General features: G+C 46.9%; 1 protein-coding gene across 9 annotated transcripts in view; it reads right to left on the reverse strand.

Moving 5' to 3' along the window:
- Positions 1-25,383, reverse strand: part of HDAC4 (histone deacetylase 4) — a 176,839-nt gene that overhangs the window by 9,802 nt on the left and 141,654 nt on the right. For all 9 annotated transcript variants that reach the window (XM_039704597.1, XM_039704596.1, XM_039704598.1 and 6 more), the window contains 10 exons: positions 23,022-23,155; positions 21,650-21,770; positions 18,301-18,347; positions 13,213-13,320; positions 12,873-12,928; positions 12,306-12,393; positions 11,293-11,412; positions 9,519-9,616; positions 2,607-2,725; positions 912-1,045 (listed from right to left, as the gene is read on the reverse strand). In XM_039704597.1, the coding sequence (XP_039560531.1) occupies positions 912-1,045; positions 2,607-2,725; positions 9,519-9,616; positions 11,293-11,412; positions 12,306-12,393; positions 12,873-12,928; positions 13,213-13,320; positions 18,301-18,347; positions 21,650-21,770; positions 23,022-23,155 (1,025 nt within the window). The remainder of the gene's footprint in view (positions 1-911; positions 1,046-2,606; positions 2,726-9,518; positions 9,617-11,292; positions 11,413-12,305; positions 12,394-12,872; positions 12,929-13,212; positions 13,321-18,300; positions 18,348-21,649; positions 21,771-23,021; positions 23,156-25,383) is intronic.

Genomic DNA, 25,383 nt, shown 5'->3' on the forward strand with positions numbered 1-25,383 from the left:
CCATGCAAATCCAAGCTCCTTCTCTGTCTTTCCAGACACCTGATGGCCACTGAACTACAACCTTCTGCAGAAATCAGGTCCCACTAGAAACAGACCCACTGCTCAGCTCCTCTGGAGCTGCACGTCAGCCCAAAGTATCCGTACCCAAAAGCCCTCAAACATGGTTTCAAGCTGCACCAGAGGAGGTTTAGGTTGGATATTAGGGAAAATTCCTTCACTGGAAGCATGCTCAGGCATTCAGTCAGGCTGCCCAGGGCAGTGTGGAGTCAACACCCCTGCAAGGATTTCAAAGATGTGTAGATGTAGCGTTCCTTCTTTCATCCCACTGATACTAAAAGTGGGGGGGAAAAAGCAGAAAAGATGGAGTATCTAAAATTTCCTCTGCAGGAAAATACTCTGAGCTCTTCAGAATCCAACATCTTGCTGTACTTCTCTGTCTGGCTCTTATCTCGCAATCATCCCCCCCTAACCTTTCTGGTCAATTTTTCTGACACAGTCAAGGCTTTTCCTACACAGCAACGTGCAGAAAATAGAAAATGTAACTCCTAGGAAAAAACCCAGCTGCAAACCATGTCAAGCAAGCTGCCCCATGTAGCAGCCACAGGCTGTAGGACTAGAGAGGGGAGCAAAGAGAAGGGAAGACTTGCACAACAAATTCAGAAATTAATTGAAAGAGCTCTTTTTCAAAGAGCACGAAGCAAATTATTTGGAGAAAGAACAAACCCAAAAATCATTCTTAGCTGTTTCACTCATTGCACGGACTGCAAAGCACAGGTGGCTTTTAAGCATAAAACAAACACTCCTATAAACACCAAGTGTCAGAAGGATGCAAAACAACGGCAGAAACTTGGCAGACGGGAGGATGAGACGCCCAAAGGCGAGGTGGGGGCGGGTTTTGGGGGTGCCTGTACCTCGTTTCCCAGCAGGGCAGACACACAAGCCTCCGAGGCGTCGCAGATGGCCGTGAGGTCGTGGCCACCCTCGAGGGCCAGCACGACGCGGCCCCCGGCCAGGCCCATCAGCTGCTTCGTCAGGTACCCGAAGCCTGCAAGGAGGGAACAGAGGAAATGCAGGAGAAGGGCAAAGGTGGTGGCTGGAATGGGGCTCCTGGCAGAGGATCAAAGAATTAGGGAGAGGAATTACATCATATTAAAAAGCCAGCGGGGATTTGAAAAGGCTCGGCGCATAACGCGAGCCAGGTTGGGCTGCAATGCGCTCGCTGCGCGGCTCCAGCTGCAGCTTCCCTGGGATGGATCCCTGTGTCCCCCACCAGCACCACCCCAGCTGAGAGCATCACCATCCTCCCCTTGCCACCCCTCAGCACCCCAAATTAAAGCCAGCAGCCAACATTCCCTTTGGAAGCAGGGAAAAGGGCGGATTTCTGCTGGATATTGCTTTGGGGGAAGGGGGAGGAAGGGGAATGGGCTCAGTTTGGGTGGGGATAGCAGCAGCACAGTGCCCCAGAGAGATTTAGGTTTGACATCTCGTTCTCAGCAGACAGCTCTTCCCATCCATAATATGCTATAAAAATTCCAGGGGCACCCGGCACTTTGATCAGATGACACACAATACATTTCTGCCCCCTTTAAACAAAACAGAACCAAGCGGCGAGGATTTAAAAAACGTGTCCTCAAAGCAACCTTGCCCCTCCAGGAGGAAAAAAAATAAAATCAAAAAGCCAAACAAAGGAGAAGCCAGGGAATTTCTACCCTCCATCCCCACTGCCTGCTTTCTGCCTCGGAGTGAACCCCTTTGCGAGTCGGCAAATTAACAAATTAACAGGCAGAGAAAACCATCCACTGCTGAGCATACAGCTGGTTTTGTGAGAGGAGCAGAGCATGGCAAACTCAACCAGCAGGTAAACAAGACCTTTCCTTTCCAAAGTGTTCCTTGATATCTCAAGGAACTTGCCTCTTGTAAACCTATTTCACTTTATTCTTAAATAAAGTTTACAGGTTCAGCTCCCTTATGAGGTTTTAAAGTTCACTGCAGAGAACAACTTTTCTGGCTGGAACAAACTCTTAAAAAATAATAGTAAAACCCTTTTTGCAAGAAAAACTGTCCTCTGGATTAATTTGAAGGAAAGAGTGCCAGGTAAACTCCACATAACCTGGGGGGGGGGGATTTCATTGCATCTCCCAAAGACATCCCAGACCCAAAGCAAAAAGGAGGGTTTGTGGACGTCTGTAATTAATTCAAAGGTGGATATTCAGCTCAAAATTTTAATAAGGTGTCCTGGAGGAAGAAATGGATTTGTGGTAGCAATGAGAGTGTTTAGAGCTGGCACGGCCTTTTTCTGCAATTTTATATTAATGCCAGCATAACTCTCTAATTCAGCAGAGATGTGACTACAAATAAATTACACAATATTACATATTGAATATTTCAAATCTGAAATATGCAATGTTTCAAAAAACCCCCAAAATTAAGGCTTCAGCTGGGCCAAAATATGCATTATAAAAAGATAAATGCCATGAAAATTCAAAGAAGAAAGATGAAAGCTTTGCCATTGTAATGAAAGATCTGAAATAGACCCCGCAAAGTAAAAGCTGGGAACACTGTCCTTTAATCCATAGGACAGCAGCAGAAGTAAAGCCCCCACTTACATTTTGCTGACAGATTATATCCTCCCAGGGGTGTGGGGTGCCCTTCCACAGCATCGAAACCAGATGACACCAGCACAACATCTGGGGCAAACTCGTTGGCAATGGGCATCACTACTGTCCTGGAACACAGAATATCCACAGCACACACGTCAGAGGGGTTCCTGAGCAAAGGCAGGGGTGCTTAAACCCTCTCACCAAACCCTCATTCCATGGCAGCAAAGCCCACCTATTTCTCTACAAGGTGAGAGCCTGGCTGGGAGAACTCCTTGCACTCCCTGGGATTTCCTCTGCCTCGTGTTTTGAGCAGGCAAATGAGTTGTCACCCCTTGTATTTCCCATTTGGGATCACATCCTGATTTACATACATGGGAATAAGGGTAAAGTAAGAGGGCATCTGGCTGCAAAACTACCTGGGAAACCTCACCCCAAGGCATTATCTCCATGTCCTCCCTCAAAACATGTCCTCTAGGCTTTGCAAAGTGATTCCTTCCTCCCTTGCTGCACCTCTCATTTCCCACAACAAAGGCCAGAGTGTCCCATGGGGCCGAACAGCTTTAGAATGTAAATATCCCACCCAAATCCACCTCTCCCAATGCCAGTTCCCCATCCTCTGACGTTTTGTTTACTAAAGAATGGATGGAATTGTTCAGCATGCCCATCCTACTGATTGTTGAAGTTTGTAGTTAAATGAAACAAGGAATCTGTTCCTGTGGTTTCTCACCAAAAGACCTTTTTTCCCCCTCTGGGTTCTCTCTCTCTCCAAACTCCACAAATTCTCCTCAAAACCTACAGGAGGTTGCAAACATCCCATTCCCCACATCAAGACACACTTCCCAAATTACATTTTTTCCATTGTAACTGCACCTACTGAATTCTGGATGTATCCCTAGGGCAACCTGACCTGTAATTTCCCCATTTCCCCATCCCAGGAACAGCCACCAGCCAGGATAACTTTCTAGAGCAGGAACTGAGGTTATTTTACCCACATCCCAAAGCATGGACCTGTAAATCCTTGCACACACGAGAACCTCACACTTTATTGAGTCGAGTCATTGTGATGCTCTAAAAACAGAGCCCAGGGGGGCTTGTTCTGTGCTGAGATGGCTGAAGTGCTATCAGAATGCTCATATAAGCTCCCAGGTTTGGCCATGAGGATATTAAACAGCCAGGAGACATATGCCAGAGTCAGCAGCTCGTGACATCCAGCTGAGCTCATGCCCCTCAGAATGGGGCATCAGCCTCTGCCAGGCACTGAGCAAACCCATCCTCCAGTCTCCTCTGCCACCACAGAGCAGGAACAGGCACCCAGACACCAAAAAACCCCCCCCCACACACCTCCCACCTTTATTGTTTTCCCAACTATTTGCCACAGCAACCCCAGAGCCTCCTGCAACATTGCTGATCTCCGTGTGCAGACATAGAAACTTCTGTGAGAACAAAAGAATAGCATTTCCCCTTAATACACACAAAATCCCAACAAGGAATTTGAATTTTCTCCTCTGACAACATGATTGCCCCTCTCTATTTAGCCCTTGGGGGATGATTCCATGAGGAAGACAAGAGCACAGCTCTGGCTGGTGAGTTTACAGTTTGGTGGAACCCATAGAAATTTTTAGGAGAAACCACCTCCCTCACCAAGGCCTGAAGCAGCAATTCCAGAGCAAGGGCAGCAGCCAAAGGTTTATTTTCCCTGAGCTTTTTCATTCCTAACCCAAGGAAAACTGCTCAAAGAATCAGATTTATTTCTCCCCCTCCCCGAGTTACGGCACTGTGGGAGCTGCTAGGATCTCAGTGGAAGTTTGGGATCACCAGAGCCAGCCCAAACCCCTGCATCCCCAGGGGCTGGGGATGGTCCATCAGCACTGAGCAACCCATGGGATCACAGATCCATGGGGATTCTCAGCCAGGGGACAGCTCATGGAGCACAGCATGGCTGGGAAGAACCCTGACCACCATCTCATTTCAGCTCCTGGCACAGGTGTCCTGAGGCTCCTGAGGAACGGGGCAGCTGGTGACCCTCAGCTGGAGGTGGCTGTGGGTGACAGTGGCACAGTGACTCCTCCAGCACAGCCACACAGCACCCAGGGCTAATCCTGAGCCCTGCCAGGGGCAGTTTGAGGAGAGAAAAGCCCTTCTCCTCATTCCAGTATGACACCAGCATCCCAAAGCCACATCAAACTCTGTCTGATGTTCCGCATGGATGTAAAACTTGATCCAGGAGGGTCAAACCCAGAACTCCCTCATTTTGTGTTTTCAGTTGTAAGAAAAAATGACAAAAATCCGGAGTGTTTCCGAGACTCCATCTGTGGACAACGTTTTGGACACATCTCGTTCAGCTTTTTGCTTTTTAATTTTCCCTTGTCCACAGACAAAACCAGCCCTTCACTCAGATCCACCTCAGTAAAGCCAAACCCTCGAGGGGAAACAAGGATTAAACTGGAAACAACCCCTTGGCTTTGCCCTGCTGATGAGACTCTAAAAAAGCCAGAAATTTGAATTATTACCCAGGAGATAAGCAGCTCTGCCTGGAGCTGGGTCTTTTAAGGAATCGCTGAGGTGGCTGTAAAGTTATTCACTGAGTAATGAATATTCCTAACACTGAATACTTATTCAATCCATGTAGAATTTTTTAAAAAACAAGGAAACCAAAATTTTCCTAATTTCAGAAGCTTGTTTTGCTTGCTTAAAATAAATGAAATCCTTTTATTTGCCTGGTTACAGCTGAGCTGAACAGCTCTACACGAGAGCAAACTGATGGCTGCAACCAGCAAAGCCTCCCCATTGTGCTCTGCAATCGCTTGGAAGAGAGGAAAAAAGAATAAATGCAATTTTAGATCTATTTTCCAGAAGGCTGAATGAACAATTTTTAGCCTGGCATTAGCTAATTCCCCAATTAAATGCTTAATAAATGATAGGTAAATGAAACTATCCTACAGAGGATTATTTTGGGCTTTAAATGCTCCATTGCAGTGAGTAAATTGGTGAAACTTAGAAGGCTGAACACTTTTTTAGAGACTTTTTCCCACTCTTGGCCAACTCTATGCTTTATATATATTGTTTTTAATATGTGCTATGTATAAATTTATTTATGTTAAGTGTATATATTTATATTATGCATATATTTATATATCTATTAATATATATTATATTTCATATATATCATGTGTATATTTCTATAGATGGTTTTACACACATTACATATTTTACATATATAAAATAAAAATATTATCCACTGCTCCTCAGGCTAATCAGCTTCCTGAAAATTCCAGTCTTTGCTTCTTCATGGTCATTTACTGTATCAAAAGGGATTAGGAATTTTGGGATGAAATCAGCGTGGGGAGAGCATGAAATTGAAAATACAGCAACAACCATTCCAGGCAAAACATCAGCATCTCTTCCCCCTCACCCTCTTCCTCGCTCCTGAAATGGGTTATGGATCGAGGGAAAAACCTAAATGCCCCTAAAATTGGTCTCTGAACTTGTTTAATGCTTTTTGAAAGGAAGGGGGAAGTGCAGTCCTGGCTTTTTCCTTCTGGCTGAGGTATTTTAAATAAAGTCAAAATTGGAATCAAGCTGTATGTGGAATCATGGCTGGAATTATTATGGTGGAATTACTGGGACAGGGGAAGAAATTCTCAGACACAACACAACTGCTGGCATCATCGGGACAACTTCCTTGCAGTAAATTCAGAGGGAAACTCCTGCAGATAAAACATTTTAAATTTCACTAATTGCTGTTCCCGTGTAATAAAGAACCAGCTGAAGCTTTCCCATTTTTCCTACAGGTCTCTTAGCTGGATTTGCACCTGGATCAGGAGGATTGAGAGAGGCAAACAGGATTTCAGCTGATGTAAAACGTAAGGGAACAACAAAGCCTGGTCCAAAAAACCCCTCTGAATTTTACAACTTGTTTGTTTCTGTAACTACGGAACAACAGCAGAGGCACCGGGAATGTTCTGGGCAGTTCAGGACTTTGGGAACGACGTGCCCTGCATTCTTCCCATTAAATTGACCCCATTTCTGCCTGATCTGTGCAATCTGGGATTGCCCAACACTCGGGGGGTGACTTCAGACATGGGCTGTGGAGCTGACTCTGGCCCAGCCGCAGCTACCCACAGGATGCAGGAGCTCCAGGCTCCCAAAAACCTGCAAGATCCCTTCTGATCACCCCCTCCCCACCACAAAAACAGTGCACCCCAACCTGGAGCTGGGGCAGGCAGTGATTTCAGCTGCAGGTTAGGAAGGCAACAAGTGACAAAGTGCAGAGGAAAGCTCATTTTTAACTCTTCTTCACTTCTGATATGTCTCGATGGCATTAAGGACCATCCAAAGGTCAGGAGAGCTTGGGCACCCCAGGACTAATAATTTAATAATATTTGGAGAGAGGATGAAAATCACTGATCTGAGTTCCCATCTCTTTCTTGCATGGAGCAAACCCACTCTGAAATAGGTTTTCAGTGTGGGGATGAGTGGTTTCACTGGGATTTATTTATTTCCTCATTTCTCTCATTCACAAGGAGAATTATCTCAGTTACTTTCTCAAACCCACACACACTGGCTTTTCCTGAAACATAACAACAAAAAATGAGGAGCATGTTGCTTATTTAAATCTGCTCCTTTTACACAGAAAAAGGACTTTTTCCCCCTAGAAACAGACAGGCATGTGAAGAGTTAAGGCTTGGAAAAAAAAAAAAAAAGAAAGAGTCTATCAGTATCTTTGCCTAGCTCAAAGGATTTCCACTGATTCCTCTCCAGACTTCAAAGCCTCACAGTTTGGCATTCGGACTGGTTTGAATTAAAGCTCAGTTCTCCACTGCGAGTTTCCAAGTTCATGGTGAAAATGCCTCCTGCTTCTGGAGTTCATTATGGCCAATTTTCTTATCTTTTCTTCATCTTCGGTTTGATCCCCAGCAAATGCAACGTGGCATTCGACGGGGTGGAATAACAAGGTGCTGCCTTGAAGGCATGTATTGTCTCAAGGGGCTAAAGCAAGAAAAGAAGGGGGGAAAAATAGGATATATGACCCATTCCCTTCACTTTCTAACTCTCGGGGGACTATAAATTGCAAACTTCAAAGCGTTATTTTACATTAAAATCAATAGAAAGATTTGGGGGGTGGGGGGGAAAAATGTTTTTCAAAGGAGCTGGTTAAGATTTAAAAAGGTCACTTGATAATGTACTATCATGGCCAAACTTGGCATAGGATGAAAAAAATGCTTCTTGTTTAACTTATGGTTAAACTGAAGGTGTGCAGGCTCTGGAAGGAGCATCCCCCAGCTCCCCCAAAACTCCCCAAAATAAGGGCTGTGACCCACTCCAAAGGCTGTTCCCAAAATAGCTGCAGTGTCCAGGCAAGGACTTTTTCCCCCTAGAAACAGACAGGCATGTGAAGAGTTAAGGCTTGGAAAAAAAAAAAAAAAGAAAGAGTCTATCAGTATCTTTGCCTAGCTCAAAGGATTTCCACTGATTCCTCTCCAGACTTCAAAGCCTCACAGTTTGGCATTCGGACTGGTTTGAATTAAAGCTCAGTTCTCCACTGCGAGTTTCCAAGTTCATGGTGAAAATGCCTCCTGCTTCTGGAGTTCATTATGGCCAATTTTCTTATCTTTTCTTCATCTTCGGTTTGATCCCCAGCAAATGCAACGTGGCATTCGACGGGGTGGAATAACAAGGTGCTGCCTTGAAGGCATGTATTGTCTCAAGGGGCTAAAGCAAGAAAAGAAGGGGGGAAAAATAGGATATATGACCCATTCCCTTCACTTTCTAACTCTCGGGGGACTATAAATTGCAAACTTCAAAGCGTTATTTTACATTAAAATCAATAGAAAGATTTGGGGGGTGGGGGGGGAAAATGTTTTTCAAAGGAGCTGGTTAAGATTTAAAAAGGTCACTTGATAATGTACTATCATGGCCAAACTTGGCATAGGATGAAAAAAATGCTTCTTGTTTAACTTATGGTTAAACTGAAGGTGTGCAGGCTCTGGAAGGAGCATCCCCCAGCTCCCCCAAAACTCCCCAAAATAAGGGCTGTGACCCACTCCAAAGGCTGTTCCCAAAATAGCTGCAGTGTCCAGGCAAGCAGACCCCAGGAATGGCTGGCAAAGGCCTCAGTGTGCAGCCCTGAGCCTTTTCCAGGAGCCTGGACACTCAGTTAATATTTAATGTCCCCAGCTCCGGGTGCTCTGGCTATGAAGAGATCCATCCTGGGGTGGCTGGGATAGCCAGGCTTCCACGCTGGAGCAATGTGCTGCCTTCCCGAGCCAGGAATGACACAAATGGCAGTAATTTGGTGTCATTTAAAATCATGTGTGTTCTCTGACGGCTTCATGATGGCAGAATGAAGAGGGGGAAAAGGCGCTTTTTGCTCAGCCTAACGGGATGTAACAGGGAAGAGCAGAAAATAATGCTCCAGGATTTAATGCCCTTCCACGAAGGTGATGTCCCAGAAATTCACACCCCGTGCTCTGGCAAGTGTGTGTGTGTCTGAATTTAGGCCACCAGAGGTGTGAGGAGGACAGAAAAGCACTTCAGATTGTTAAAGGAGAGGCCAGGTGCACCCACGGCACAGGGGAGCCAGGGAGTGGGACAGGACAGTGCCCAAGAAAAATCATGGACTGGTTTGGGTGGGAAGGAGATTTAAAGAAGATCATCCAGTGCCACCCCTGCCATGGGCAGGGACACCTTCCACTATCCCAGGTTCCTCCAAGCCCCAGTTTCCAACCTGGCCTGGGAACTTCCAGGGATCCAGGGGCAGCCACAGCTGCTCTGGGCACCCTGTGCCAGGGCCTCTCCTGGATAAATAATATCCAAATTTTAAAGCTTATAAAAAGTAAATCACGGAGAATGGCACAAGGAGAAAGAAACCCAGATGAAGTGAAAAATACATTTGTGAGAGGGAAAATTCAGTAGTACCTGAAGGCAGTTAAATATTCCGTGTCTCCCATGGGCGGATCCAGACCACCAGTAAATGCCATGTTAACATTGAAACCAACTCCTGCTCCTGTGCCAACCTGGAAAGGGAAATGGAACTCCTAATTAGCAAATTCTGGCAACAAATCTTTGCTGTTTTGATGTTCTCCCAGTCAAATTTGGATCTGGATTCAGCAGTCAGGTAGATTAGTCCCTGGTCCCTGAAACAAGAGGGACAATAAAGCTCCTCCATGCTCAGATCTTTATGGGAGCTGAGGACTGGTGGTGTTTGACTGCTGCTCACCCAAAAAAACCACCCCATCATCAACTGCACCCTCTCGATTTTCCTGCAGCAGCATGCGCTGCATGTAACACCTTTGCATAATTCATTTCAAGCTTGATTCAGGAGCATGTTTTATATTTCACTACAGTTGCAACTGGGGGAAAAAGTGTATTTTAATCAGAGTGAGCTCCCCCTCTGCTGGAGAAAAACAGGATTCACAGAGAAGGGATTTTGGCTGCTTGAGGGACATGTGGGTGGGAGATGTAAATACATCCCTCTCCTCGCTTGTACTGCAAATGTCCCCATCTGCCCTGCCTGCAACTACCTGAGAGAGGGGAAAACTGAAAAATAAACCAGGGTTTTCCAGCCTTTTTTCTGTTTTTTTGCCAAGAATGTCTTTGCATATAAAAAAAAATAATTAAAAAGTGAAAATCAATGTGTTGCACAGCTGGATAAAACTGCATGGCTTTTATTGCACATTATTCCTCATACTGGTGCAAATATTTTTGCTAGAAAAACACAAGGGTTCATCTACCCACAGTGGGTTATTTATCCATGATTGGTTTAAATCAAACTTGTTTTGTATTCTTTCTTTTATTTGGTCTAAAATGACACATCTAAAAATTACTCCTTTTTTAAACCAGATTGCTAAAAAGCAGGAATTAAGCCTGATACAGAGGGCTGCTGTTCATTCCCTACAACAGTCAGCAGCATCACATAACATTTAAGTTTCTTTAGAGGTTGAAATGGAAATATTGATGTTTTCTCAAGCAGAAAATGTAAAATTGACAGGGGAAGGAGTTTTCAGATGTCACCTGGAGAGTCTCGGAGCACTCTAAGTATTCCAAAAAACTTCCCTCTGCTAAATCACTCTGAAGGACCATATTTCCTGCCAGCCCAGAGGGAAAGGAAGGATGTATTCATCCAGAGCTCAGCTCTCAGCCCCACTGGCCAGCCCTCTTGCTGGATTTCCCACCAGGAAGGGGGGATTTGCTCCAGCAGCATCGTGACTGGCCCCCAAATCCCACAAATGTGGGGTGGAGATGCAGCCTTGGTGGTGATGAGCAATGCCTGGGCAGGGCCAGCAGAAAGAAGGGGAGGTGGAGAAGGGGAGGTGGAGAAGGGGAGGTGGACAGGCTCCATGGCTGTGCCAGGAAAACCAAGTGTGGGTGGTGCAGTATGGACAATCTGTTCCTTCAGCATCTAAGAAACAACTTCTGCCAAGGAAGGGGAAATCCTGAACAGGACAGAGAGTGCTGGGACAGCTGGCAGAGGGAAGAGCAGAGGGCTCCTCTGGAGCAGGCTGTCCCACAAGGGCTGGAGGGCTAAATTGCAGTGACTCGTTTGCAGTCAGCTCCAGCCAGGACACCGTGCCCGTGGCTGCTGAATCACAGGGACCTGGAGTGTCCTTGGATGGGGACACAAAACCCAGAGGAGCTCTGAAGGTGGCAGGAGCTCCTCTGAGTCCCAGGGCTCTGGGATCCATGTGCTCACCTCATCTGGAGCGCCGCTGCCTGGGAAGAAGTTGCCATCATCATAGCGATGGAGTGAGATGTAAAGGACATTGGGGTCGTTGTAGAAGGCCTGCTGAGTACCATTCCCATGGTGGACATCCTGCAGGGACAGGGAGGTTAATCCTTCACTAAAAACACCGATTAAAGCGATCAGTTTGGGATTTGGAGGGGTTTTCCTTGCTGTTGAGCTTTGTTTTCTCCAATCTGGCTGAAGCGGTTTATGTGGAATGGGAATAACCTGTTCTGCACACCCAGTTTGAGATTACTCTCCTTGATTAACACATGCGATATACACAATCCCAAATGTCCATGAAACTGAGGACTCATTTACCTGGATGGAAAGAACTGGGCTTACACCAATCTTGGGGGATGGAGATACTGGATATCTCCATCCCCCAAGATGGATATTTGTTGCCCCACATCTGCATCTCTAGTCAGTCTGTGGGACGAGCACTGATACAAATAAAGTTCTGTTGAATCCAAGTTAAACAACACAACTCATGAGTGCTCCCCTACTGAGCTGCTGTGTGATGCACAAACACAGCCTGTGACAGGACAGCTATTTCAAATGCTCCTCCCTGACATGAAAAACAGGTGGGAAGTGAGGAAAAAAACATCCATCCAGTAAGTCCAAAAGACAAATAAATGCATTTTAACTTGAGGGTTTAACCCGTGTGTGATTTGTGGCAACAGAGACAAAACTTCTGGCTGATACTCAGTCACTCCAATGCCTTCCCAGACTATTAAAAAATAAAAACCTTAACACTGCCACAGCAGAATTCCAAATAAGCTTTTTATTTGAAAATTCTGGTCCCTTTAAGAATTTTTTCTCTAATTAGAACACTTTTATTCAATTAAAACCCCAAATTTTGGCTTGCAGACAACAGCCAGGAAGTTTTTCACTGACTTATAGAGCTTGTTATTGCAAAAAGAAACCCAGCCAGAATAATTTCCACCTGCTCTCCCAAAGGGAAAGAAGGGGCATTTACTCACCCAGTCCACAATGAGGATTTTGCTCACGTTGAGCCTTTGCTGGAGCAGCTTGGCTGCAATTGCCACAGAGTTAAAATAGCAGAAACCCCTGCAGAGGGGAGACAAGAGGAAAAGAGAGGTGTTAATTACAGCTTCCTGTGGTCCCACTGCATCCATCACCTAGCCAGAACACGGGAGGAAGGAGTTCCTTCTGCTCTTCTTTCCTCCCTGGAAAGGCTTGTGTTGGGAGGGACCTTGAAGTTCATCTCGTTCCATGGGCAGGGACACCTTCCACTAGATCTATTTCCCACTGGAAGTGCTGAATTCCAGCAGCAGGCTCTAGGGAAACAGAATGTTCCACACTTGCCCAAACCCACTGCTGATCCTTGCTGGGAAACACCCCCCTGAAAGCACCAATGAGGATCTTACCCTGCTCCAGAGAATCTGGGGAGCCCTGAATACCACACATCTCATCTAGCAATAAACAGAAATTCCACAGTGATAACCTAACAGAATTCCTCTGGAATTCCCAGCTGTGGATCCCCCACCAAAGGGGCTCTGGACAAAGCCAGTGAACCCCATACTCACATGGGTGTGCTCTCCTCTGCGTGGTGACCCGGGGGCCGGACAACAGCAAATCCATTCTGCACACAAAACACAAGGAAGGAAAAGGTCAAAGGGATAACGATGGACACAGGGGTTGCAGCCAGAAGCCTTAATCCTGCTTGGGAGCTCTGGAGTTGCTCTTGATGGATTCCTCACAAGGTCGTAGCAGTGGATGATGTTTTCCCTCATTGTGGAGGGGGAAAAGGTCCTGGAGCTGCTGCATGGCAGAGCCCTGACCTCTGGAGCCCTGAGCCCTGGAGGTCCTGCTGCATGGCAGAGCCTGGAGCCCTGCACAGAGCACAGCTGAGGGCTGCTTCCATACCTTCAGCTCTCCTGTGGCCACTTTGAACACCAGCTCGATGACACAGCCCACGGCCAGGCGAGCGGCGCCCGACGAGTGCACCTCGTTCCAAATTGTGTCACTGTCGACCTGGTGGGACACACAGGAACCAGGTTAGGAGCAAGGAGGGCAACCAGGAATCAAGAGACCCCTATCTTATAGAGACATCACTCACATGGGGTGATAGGACAAGGGGAATGGATTTAAACTGAAATTCCTTCACATATTGGGAAGGAATTGTTCCCTGTGAAGGTGGGCAGGCCCTGGCTCAGGGTGTCCAGAGAAGCTGGGGCTGCCCCTGGATCCCTGGAAGTGTCCAAGGCCAGGCTGGAGCAACCTGGGCTAGTGGAAGGTGTCCCTGCCCATGGCAGGGCATGGAATAAAATGGTCTTTAAGGTCCTTTCCAACGCAAACCATTCTGTGATTCTGTGACTCTGCGACCATGGAATCAGCATTTCTCTTTAATTGCTGCTGATCCAAGATGGAATAAAAAAGGGTTATTAAAATAATTCAATGATTCTTTAAAATAAAAAAATCCTCAATAAAGAGGGATGTTTAGTGTTGGGCATTTAAAAGACAACTGCCCAGGAGTGACAGCAGCTTCCCTAGGGAGCCACGAGCTCACCCACTCTAACAGACCTTCAGCATCCTGAAGATTTGCTTCAACACTGATTTGCTTCAACACTAAATATTCCACCATATTCCCCCCTGAAAATGTGCAAACAGGCCACACTTTGCAAGGCAAGGCACCCTGCAGGCATGCCTGTTGCTGTTGTTCCAGATCATGCCACCAGACCAATGGGACATTCCTCACTGGGAAGGGAAGGACCACCAGCTATTTTTTATACATTACTCTGCCCTGAGTGTGTCTATGGAAACAATGGCAAAAAGCAGAGATGGGACAAAAGAGATCATTTGTTGTGCCTGGCTCACTGAGCAGTGAGGAGACACAAGTGGCCCCACAGGGGACTGATCCACCTTCTTCCCAGCCATGCTGAAGCTGCCATTGGAAGTGATTCCAGCTCTGTGATCATGGATGGTTTCTGGTAGCACCCACCCTGAGGATGCTTTGGAAGCCACAATAAACTAGGAAAGCACTTGGAGAACACCAAAAAGCCTCTGGGGAATGCCACTGTATTGTGGGCGAACCCTGCAGTGACTATTTGTGGCCTCATGGCTCCTCTGGACCCCTGTAAATTTGGGCAGTAACATGGGAACAGCAGCAGGTTAGAGATTGAGTTATACACAACAGCTCCAGAAATCCTGGATCAGGACTGCACACACGCAGAAGATGGGCCTGAACTCACCAGGTCTCTCCAAAAGCCCCTAAAGAGGTGGGAAGAAGTCCAAGCTGCTGCTTCTCCCCACTGACCAGTGCACTGGTGCTCTGTGAGGGTCCATCTTTGGCCTCCTGTCACTGGATCTGACCACCAAGGAGTGTATCTACCTCATCTCTGGGCACACCTAACGCATCTCCAAGCAAACCTAACCCATTCTTCTTGGTCTTTGGAAGAAAGTATCTCAGACACCAGCAAGGAAGAGCTTCCCTTCCTGCCTGGACGCAGCAAGTTCAGGGCTCCTTCCATGGGCCTTCTTCATTCCCCTATGAGGCACCAGAGGAATGGAAATACAAAATACCCAAATTCACATGTCCTAAGGGGCAAACAGATCTTCAGATGGCTGCTGGGGCCAGTTTTTCCCATAAAAAATACAGGATTCTTCAGTGCCAGAGCCAAGCACTGCCACATCCAGGCCCCAGCAGAAACCAGGCTCCTGCCAGGAGCATTCCAGGAAGAATGTCCAGAATGAAACCCAAAGAGCTTTTCTTTCCTCATAATAAAAATTACAATTTCCTTACAATTATTTCCTTCCTTGAAAGAAAACCCAAGGATTTTTTATTAATATCCATGATGAGGCTCCTACTCACACTGTAAATTCTTCCTACTCACACTATAAACTTTCCCATTCACTAATGTGCAGCTATCTCAGAATTAAATGAGCACCTCACAAAAGATTTCATTATTCTACTGAATAAAAAGACACTAAAATTATTCTACTGAATAAAAATACAATAAAGTTCCACTGAAAAAATACACAGGTAAGAAATCAAGCACCAGGACAGGTTGACACAGGTTGTACCAGAGCTCCAGACCCTGCAAAGTGAAGGAGTTCTGCCCTTCCCTCAGAGAGGAAGACACCCCACCGTGTCTCCTCCTGCTCTCAATTAAATAATTCTCACATTCTGTTCCTCTGACTCCCTAATTAGTTCCTCCTCATTTCCATTCCACTGAAGTCCTTTCCGTGCTCCCTGCTCTGCAAGTTGCACAGTTATAATTGTTGATATGCTCTAATCAAAGCCCTTGCACGCCAAAATAGAATCACCTCCTCTGGAGAAGATCAACAGCACAAACACCTCTGGAGTTTTTAGGACACGTGCAGAAAATGATGCAGATCTTCAGCTATTTTTAGAATGTGCGCAGCAAAACGCTACACAGGAAAGAAAACAAATTTATCAGCTATCCTCAAATCAAGCCTTTGAGTGTTGTGAAGAATCTGGATACAAGTGTGCTGGGATGATCTTGTTTAAACTTCTTTTTTGCTCCCAAAACCCTCTTCTAATCATCCTGGATTAGGGAAGGTCAGACGTTGAAAAAGGGGTGTGAGCTGCAGAAGAGTGAAGCTGAGCCCAACTCCCAAGTGATCAGCAGAAATAAATGAGTGATGTTTCACTCAGAGTTCACACCTGTTGATTTCAGTGCTTCTGTCCTTTCTTTCTTCCTCTCCTGCTAGGACCAGAAGGCTGCAGAATGGAGGAGGCTTGTCAACTATGGGAAGGCTTTTTGGGATAAACCAACAAGGAAAAAGAGCCTCCGAGCACCTGGGAACAAATTTACCCTTTCTCTCCTTGACTTCAATTCACCAAGACTGAGTTTTTAATTAAAAGAGAAAGTCTGAAAGGTGTTATGAGATGAAGGGACTTGCTCTGAACTATTTTCTTGCTGCTTCACCCCCAGAGCTCCAGGATTGTTTGGACAATGCTCTCAGGGATGCACAGGGTGGGACTGTTAGGGTGTCTGTGCAGGGCCAGGGGTTGGATCAATGATCCCTGTGGGTGCTTTCAACTCTGGATATTCTATGATTCACTCTCTTGCCTGTCCTTCATTTCACTCATTCTTGAGGAGAACTCATGGCTGCCCAAGCTCCATCCTCTATCCCGATGCAGAACAGCTCTCCAGGGGCTCCTTCCCCCCAAAACTGCCCTGCACTCCCCTCCAGACCCATCCTCCCTTTTCATCTACACAACGTCCCCAAAGGAAGAGAGCCACACTTGATTGCTTGCAGGAAAAGAGCCTGGTTTCAAAGCTTTCCAGCCCATAATTTCACACAACATCCTCAGCTCCTGAATTCTAATCATCAGCTATCACATTCTGCTTTATCCTGCTCCAATATAAATCCAAAGGAGGACCTGTCCCACATTATTCTACTGATTTTTAATTTTCTTTTTCCTTTCCTTTTGACTTGATGACATCATGTTTGCCCTCTGAAAAATATCTGGCAAACAATGGGGAATGGCTTCCCACTGAGAGAGGACAGGGTGAGTTGGGATATTGGGAAGGAATTATTCCCTGTGAGGGTGGGGAGGCCCTGGCACAGGTTTTGCTGATAGGATTACTAAAACACTGCACCAGAGTCAGCAAATATTCAATATTAAGGGTCTGTGGAGACAACCAAGCAGCAAGCACCATCTTTATTGGGAGCATATCAGGAATACCAGCTCCAAGGCGTTTCCTGCCCTGATTTGGGATTTAATGCAAGACTTCTGGGCCCGTGCTGGGCTCAGACACTGTCTCTACTTGTTACCATTCAGTCTTCATTTGCAAATGATAATTTTTTTTGCTTTGAATGGCATGCCTGACTGCAGGGCAGAGTAAATCCAAACCTTTTAAGCTCTGGCCAAAAATTTGCCATGAATTAGGCGACTGCAGCATATTTACAATACAAAATAAAATATCTCCACGAGTGGCGGTACGAATAAACGACGATTATTCTCTTTTTTTTTTTTTCCCCTTCTGACGGGATAATTTTCAAAGCAGCGATTTTGCAAAGACTCAGGAAGAAAACAATTTTGTTTCATTTCCATAACAGAATCCAGACCTTGAAAATTCAACCTCATGAGCTACAATTATGCAGCAGAACTACCACTGTGAATTTTCAAACACAATGCCTTTTATTGTCTCTTCTCATTCTTTTCCCCTTCCTGTTCTCCACGATTTTCTGTCCTGTCACCCTCCACAGAAACTCTGGAGCAGAAAGTCTGACTTGAAAGGGAAACTTTTAAGCTTTCAGGCTTCAAAGGAAAACAAGAAAACCTTCAAAACAAGGTATTTGGTGTTTGGGTTTCTTTCAGCTTTATGGGAACAAACAACAGTAAAAAGCCTGATTATATGGAAATTTGACAGCTGAAAAGTAACACTCAGCTTTTCCATGAGGGATGGAGGGGTATTTTAGTCACCTCCTGGAGAATCCACGCTGATTATCCTGGAGCTGGAGAATAAAAGATGCCAAATGCTCTTTCATTCCAGGCCAGAGAAACTTGCTATTCACAGGAAAATGTACATTCCCAAATACTGTCCTGTTTCATGGCCACATTTCCCACCTGTTGTGGGAGGCAGGAGGCTCTGGAGCCCTGAGACTGAGGATGGAACAGGATGGAACAGCTCCACAGCACCAGCACATCCTACTTTCCACAGAAAAAAAAGCACTTTGCAATGCAAGGGCTGCTTCCAAACACAGCAACCCCTTCACCACTGAACACCCCAGCCTGGGAAGTGAGGTTTTTCCTCCTGAACATGCCTCTGAGTGTCCCTGAGGCTCGGGCTCCCCGGAGCAGCCCCGAAATGCCGCGGCTGCTTTTGAAGAAAGGCACGTGAGGCCACGGCACCCCGCGCCCCAGGCAGCATCTGGCTGCAATTACCCACCGTGGAATGCAAAGCAGCAATTTTTGGTGCTGAGGGGACCAGGGGAGAGAACAAACAGGACATTATTTACACATTAAAGGGAGGTACTCACCCCGACACCACCGCAAGGCAGCCTGACAAACATCGACGTTAGGGAACCTGTGGGGGACACGAAACGTCAGAAGTCAGAGGTCACCAGATTCTGGGGCCAGCTTTGTGGCAATCTGGGGCCAACTTTGTGGCAACTCTGCAATCTTTCCAAGAACAGAAACACACACATTTCTTCCTGGGGGTTTTCTTCCCATTTTCACCCAGCCCTGTTACAACACACACACACAAACACACACATATGTAATGTACACACTTAGGCTCCTGCAAAAGCTGTCTATAAATCACTCATTTTTCAGCAAGGTGTGGGTGCTGTCTGATGTTTTGAGACTATACACGAGGAAGATGACACCAACAATCACTCAGTGTGTCTTCTCAGATGTGCATTTTAACCCCTTCCCACTGAGGGAGGACAAGAAATCATAAAAACACCCCAACTGTCACTCATCTGCAGTTACTAGATGACTTTGGAGAGCATGGGTTTCATAAAAGAGGAAGACAGAAAAATAAACCAGTGGCAAGCAAAGAAAAAACATGTGTTTTGACTGAAATAGCAAAACCAACAAGGAGAATGTGAGAAAAATTGAGAAAACCATCTGCAGGGCTAATTTTGAATCTGTAGGAAATGTAACATCGCTTTCTGGGCTCATGTGTGAGCAAATTATCCTCCATTCAAAATTCTGTGGGGCCCTGAGCAACCTGGTTTGGTGGAAGGTGTCCCTGCCCATGGCAGGGGGTGGAATGGGATGGGCTTTAAGGTCCATTCCCACACAAACCATTTGGGATCTGTTCCTGAAAGAGGAGTTCATGCATCTGGACTCATCTGAGCTCAAAGTGAGATGCCCTCCCTGATTAGATCCACATGGAAGTTCTTAGATCATCCTGCCTCAGACCTCCTGTCCCATCTCTCACTGCTAATCCACCCATTATTTCCATAGTATTTATCTTCTTGACAATTTATGATTGCTCCCCACAAATTAAAAGCAGCCTTATTTGCCTAAGTTTCAACTTGTCCAACAGGTTCCAAGTATTTCCACTGTCCAAGGAGACATGAGTTTGTACTTTGTATCCTTGACAGGACACAGGGAATGGCTTTAAACTAAAAGAGGGCAGGGTTAGATGGGATATTGGGAATTAGGAATTGTTCCCTGGCAGGGTGGGCAGGCCTTGGCACAGGGTGCCCAGAGAAGCTGTGGCTGCTCTCAGATCCCTGAAGTGTCCAAGGCCAGGTTGGACACTGGGGCTTGGAGTATCCTGGGATAGTGGAAGGTGTCCCTGCCATGGCAGGGGTGGGATGAGATGAGCTTTAAGCTCCCTTTCCACACAAACCGGTTCTGGGATTCTGTGATTCCATGAAGGCACATCCCCCTTTTTATTTGCAGAAGCTTAACAAGAAACATCCTGTGTCCTGAAAAGCCTTTTCCCTTTCAGGCTGAGGTTTCTCAGGCTTTTTTCTTCCTCACAGAGGTATCAAAGGCCAAGAGTTTACACGGAGTCATCAAACACCTGCCAAGACACTCAGCCCCAACAAACTCCCATTTGCATCCCTAAACCTCACACAAAGCTTTGCCCTCAGCGTTCAAACCTGCCCTAAACCCACCCTCTGATGTGTTTCAAAGAACCCCACCAAGCTGGTGTGTAAATTTAAAAGCCTTTTAAACCCCCAACGGGAGAAAACAGCTGAAGGAAGGGTTTTTAACAGGCTAGTTCCCCCCTCCACACGGAGCTTTTCCCTGATATCCTTGCTCAGGTCCTGCCCTGTGGAAGCCATCAGGAGAGAAGGGGCCATGTGGGCTGGCAGCCAGTGCCACTATCAGCATCTCCAGGCTACAAGGGTGCCAGGTGGGCTTAGGAAACCGGGTCTAAGCCCAGTTAAGAGCTACTGGACATCCCCTCCTACTGGAGACCCTTGAGGACCTGACCTCCCGCAGCTCTAGGGCTTTTCTGCAAGTTGTATCCAAACAGGGAATGTTCTGTACTGGAAAGCCCTTGGAATTTATCTTCTCTTTGGATTAAACTTGATCTCTGCAAACACTTTAAAATGGGTAACGAAAACCACGGTGGGCACAGAACTACTGAAGCAGAGGCAGAGCAAGGGTTGCTTCCCCCACAGGTTCTCTACAGAAACCATCAGGAATGGCTCAGCAATTTGGGTGTCTCCCCAAAATGCTATCCAAATAAACTGTATATCCAAATACAGTGGCACTGCTGAGACAGATCGTGCCCAGACCCAAGGAGGGAGTGGAAAAGTATCCCAAGAGAATCTCAGATATCCCAGGGAAGATTTACCAAAGTTCTTTCGGGCTGTGGGTTTTTCACTCCCGAGCATATGACATCATGAATTCCTGAAAGTTTAAATCCTAATGGAGCTGTCATTCAGCTGGAGGTGTCTACTTTTGGGTTCTCTGGCCTTAAAGAGGTGGGAAGTGAGCTATAAATACCGTGCTAATTGCGTGTTTAACTCCTGGCTAATGCTTCGCTGTCTGGGAGCTCATGGACACACTGAGCAAAATCTTTCCAGCTCCTCTGCTGTGACCACTGGATCAACAAAGGCCACAGAGTTAAGCCTCTTTTTACATCATCCCAAATCAGGCTAATCCCAAAATAAACTTTCTCAACGTCTCAACGTTCCAGAGCTGTCTTCTTTTTTCTTTTTTTTTTTTCAGATCCCCACGTGGCAACTTCCCAAAATTGTCCCACCAGCCTGCTGCTGCAAAAAGGCAGGAAGTAAAGGGAGGTGATGATGACTCCACGGAGATGCTAAAATCCATGTTGTTTGGTTGCTTTGGGGGGTTAGTTATCTGAACATCCATCCCTTAGAATTTCTGCTAGGAAAATATCTTTTATTTTTGTATTTCTTTTTTCTGTATTTTACAATAGACACGGCCCTGTTTCAGGAAGATTTGGTCTCCAGTGAAAGGGATAAACAATTCCACTCCACATTAAACAAATGCAGAGGCCCCTGCATCTCTCTTGCTGATTGTCCAAAGCTGGCAGGGGTTTGTTGATGCCTGTACAGCCGGCTGGGGGCTGCAGATCCAAATCCTTGGGAGCGTGCTCCAGCTCCTTCCCTAGCCATGGACACCTACCTAACACCCGGAGTGCCCAAGGATGAAACAAACTGCCTGAACTATCTTTCCTCCTCAGGAAAACATCCATTTAGGTTCTGAAGACATCAAAGAAAAGAGGCTTAATCTCTCTAGGGTTTAGAAATCTGCCTGAAGAGAGGGAGATGGATTCTGTTCATGGAGCTGGGAACAATCCTCTTGGAGATGCACAGGGCTAAGGATGAAGGCAGCCCCAGCACCTCACCCAGGGGTCAGGAAGGGGGATGTGCCCCCAGGGAATGGTACCTAGAAGCTTCTTGCTGTCCAGTTTCTGCCTGTTCAGAGGGTTTGTGCCGTAGAGCAGTGTGTGGGCTTCCGAGTGAACCGTCTGCAGCTCCTCCAGCGTCGCCTTTCTGCCACGGATGCACTGCAAGGGGAAGGAAAAGGGTGGTGAAACCACTGCTGAGTGCTTGACTCCCTTTTCTGTTTCCTTAGCAAGCCATCAAGACAGACAGCAAAACACTAAAATGGGTCCTGAGGTGGAGAAATTCAGGTTTTGGGTTAATCCCTTACTCGCAACATTTATTTGCTCAGCATGGAAAGTCATCTTCAGATCCATTCAAGATAAAGAAGGAAACTTTCAGACAGGTGGTGGGGATGAAGGAAAGGGGACCAGAGAGACAAGGGAGTGCATCCTTGAAACGGCAGGGCAGAGCTTGAAGAAAGCCAGCAGGGAATTAAGGCAGAAATTTACTATTTTTGGGGAAAAAAGAAGAGTCCGGTGAGACTGAAAGTCACCAGCGGTCAGGAGGGAAACACAGCTGGAAAGCAGGGGAAGATCAACAACAGCTCCCACCGTGAGAGCAACCAAAAGTACCAAGGTAAGCATGGGAATTAAGGAAAATAAATCTTCTTTAAGGAAATCAACAGGAAATTAAGGACAATAATATTGCCGGGGATCTTACAGTCACAAACTTATACATTGGAGAACATCTCTAACACCCAGCGAGGAGGCCAGGCAATTAGCAATAAAGTTCATTTGGTCCCAAATAATCCCAAAATTCGATTAAATGGGTATCCACAGACAGAGAGAGGTTTGAAAGGGATAAACCAGGGCAGGACAGGGAAATGTAGGCAATGGCAATGCTGCCACCACGTGGATGTCTCATCTGATGGCCCGGGAACATTCCTGGAATATTTATGCTCTGGGATTCAGCCCTCTCAGATGCTCAAAGGATTGATGAACACACACTTATACCCCCATTTATCAACACTGCTGTTAGTTGTAACTAATAACCACTCGCAAATTTTTATTATTAACCTTCATTCTTTCTGTTTAATATCTAAGCTTTTTCTCTCCATTTGCTTGCTCTTAAAATATAGCAAATAAATCTAATTTAACCTCTTGTGATGGAATGGTGCTCAGTGCCTTCCTCCTACCCCCAAACAAGCTTGACCATTACTTATTAAAGAGTACAAAAAGAAGTTATTAAAGCACAGAAAAGCTGTTGCTTTTGCTGGAATAATTGGGAGGGATAACAAATTAAAGGGTTACATCATATCTTGCTCTTTTCTTTGGCCTAAGAGCAATATAACAGTAACAATAATAGTAATGTGGTAATAATATTAATAATACTAATAAAACCAGCCATGTGGCCTGCTGTGGTGTTTCCCTTACCTCACACTTGCCCCGCAGCCCCGTCTCCTGAAGCCTGGACCAGATGCTCTGGATCCTGCCTGCGTGCTCAGGGTGGCTGTTGGTGTTTCCACAGGTGCACTGGTGCTTCAGCATCAAGGTGTCGTACACAAGGCCTGCAGCACAGGGCACAGAATTGCTCTCAGGTTAAAAAAACCACCACAAATTGCCAGTTTGAGGGAGAAAAAAAGGGTATTTTGCACTATGGAGTCAACGGTTCTAGGCCAAAACTGCGTGGGAGCCACAGAGAACTGAAAGCCCAAAGCTGCATCCACCCCTTCCCACGGAAATCCTCAAGGGGTATCAGAGGCAAATCAGCACCAAGATGTGAAATGAAATGCCAGGGGGAGGTGGCACCTATGTGAGTGCACAGGAATGGGATCAGGGGCTTTTCCCCTGGCTGCCAGAACGCCTCCAGGGCATGGGAGCAAACCCAGAAGGAGCGAGTGCTAGTGCTGCTGTTTCACAAGCAGCTCGTGCCTTATTTGCTAATTGCAGCCATTAGTGCCCACTGGGCAGCAATATTGGCAGCACCGAGGTGTTCAGCACAAGGAGGGGCTCGGGCAGCTAAATCCCCCGGCATTCCAGGGATTTACAGCACGACAGCAGCGCAGGAGGCTCTGATTCACACTCCAGAGTTGCCTGGGTACGATTTTGGAGGGGGAGATGGGATTCCATAGCCAATATTCCAAAGGGAGGAAAACAGCAGGTCCTCCCCAGTGACAGAAGACATTTAATTATTTCTCTCGAGCAAAAGACATGAAGTCAAATGTTGAAATCCAGCTTTCCTTCAGCCAGAAGCTCCAGAAAACAGAATAAAAGTGGTTGGTTTGGGTTTTTTTCCCCCAAGAAAAGGGTTTCTTGCAGGAAGTATCTGTATGAAAGTTGGTCCAAGGGCTGGAGCCCCTCTGCTGAGAGGACTGGGGGTGCTCACCTGGAAAGGAGAAGTGGGGACAGGACACAGGGAATGGCTCCCACTGCCAGAGGGCAGGGAAGGATGGGATATTGGGAACTAAGAAGTGTTCCTTGGGAGTGAGGGCAGGCCCTGACACAGGGTGCCCAGAGCAGCCGTGGCTGCTCCTGGATCCCTGGAAGTTTCCAAGGCCAGGTTGGAGCAGCCAGGGACAGTGGAAGATGCCCATGGCAGAGACTTAAAACCAGACAGCCTTTCAGGTCCTTTCCACCCCAAGGTTTTCCATGATTTCTACAGAATATAAAGGTCTAGATCAGAATCCAAAGCCCCTGAAGGCAGCAGTCAGTGGCAGAAGCCAGTCCCAGCCCCCGATGTCCAAGGAGAGCACTCCGGGGAAATCCTGGGCAATCACACCCACAGCTGGATCCATGCTCCCAGCTCCAGCACAGACACACAGCACACCCTGGGAGCTCCAAGGGGCTCACAGGGCACCCTGAGAGCAGCTGGAGCTGGGGCTGTGCTCCTGCACGTTGCCAGGCCTGGCTGCAGCTCAGTCCCACCTCCTGGCTGGTGTGGGCACGCTGTGCCACCGGGAATCTTGGCTCCCTGCTCTGGCCCCGGCTCTTGCAGGGCTGCAGCCTCGGGGGAGGTGTCTGGCAGCTCCTTGCTCTGCTGTAGGTGAGAGCAGAGGGAAAAAACACCCCCCAAAAGCCAAACCACCGTGGGTTCCAGGGAGAGAACAGAGCCCTGGCAATTGGCTGCCCTTGGGTCAGCCCGAGTTCACCTGGAGGAGGTTGTGCTGCAAAGCTCTCTCAAGGTCTCCCGTGTTTGAGTCACAGCATCAAACACCACCAGGAGCTGCTGGGCCAAGGCAAGCTCGGAATTCACCTGAGGAGAAGCTTTCATCCCAGTCTGAGTTTAACTGAACTAGTGCAAGGTCTCAAACTAAAAGAAATTTAGACTGCATTCATGGAAGAAATTCTTCCCTGTAAGGGTGGTGAGGCCCTGGCTGTCCCATCCCTGGAAGTGCCCAAGGTCAGGCTGGACAGGGCTCAGAGCAGCCAGGGATACTGTAAGATGTCCTGCCCACAGAAATGGATCATCTTCAAGGTCCCTTCCAACACAAACTGCTCAAGGAACCTATCCCAGCCCAAACCTGGTGTTCACCGACCTTGCTTCATCAATGGTTTCTCCTTTCCCAGGGGTTCACTGATAACAGCAGTGTCAATCACTCATCATTTCTCTTTCCTAGAAACCAGCCCAGTTGAAAAGGGAGCTGTTCCCAGCTCCTTCCTGTGGCTGGGGACACTCAGCTGCAGACACACACACACACACACACACACACACACACACACACACACACACACGCACTCACACAAAGGGAAGCTCGGCAATTTAAGCTCAAAATACAGAACTACACTGGCTCTTACA

Source organism: Passer montanus, unplaced genomic scaffold, assembly GCF_014805655.1.
Source record: "Passer montanus isolate IOZ18808 unplaced genomic scaffold, ASM1480565v1 scaffold178, whole genome shotgun sequence".
NCBI lineage: Eukaryota > Metazoa > Chordata > Aves > Passeriformes > Passeridae > Passer > Passer montanus.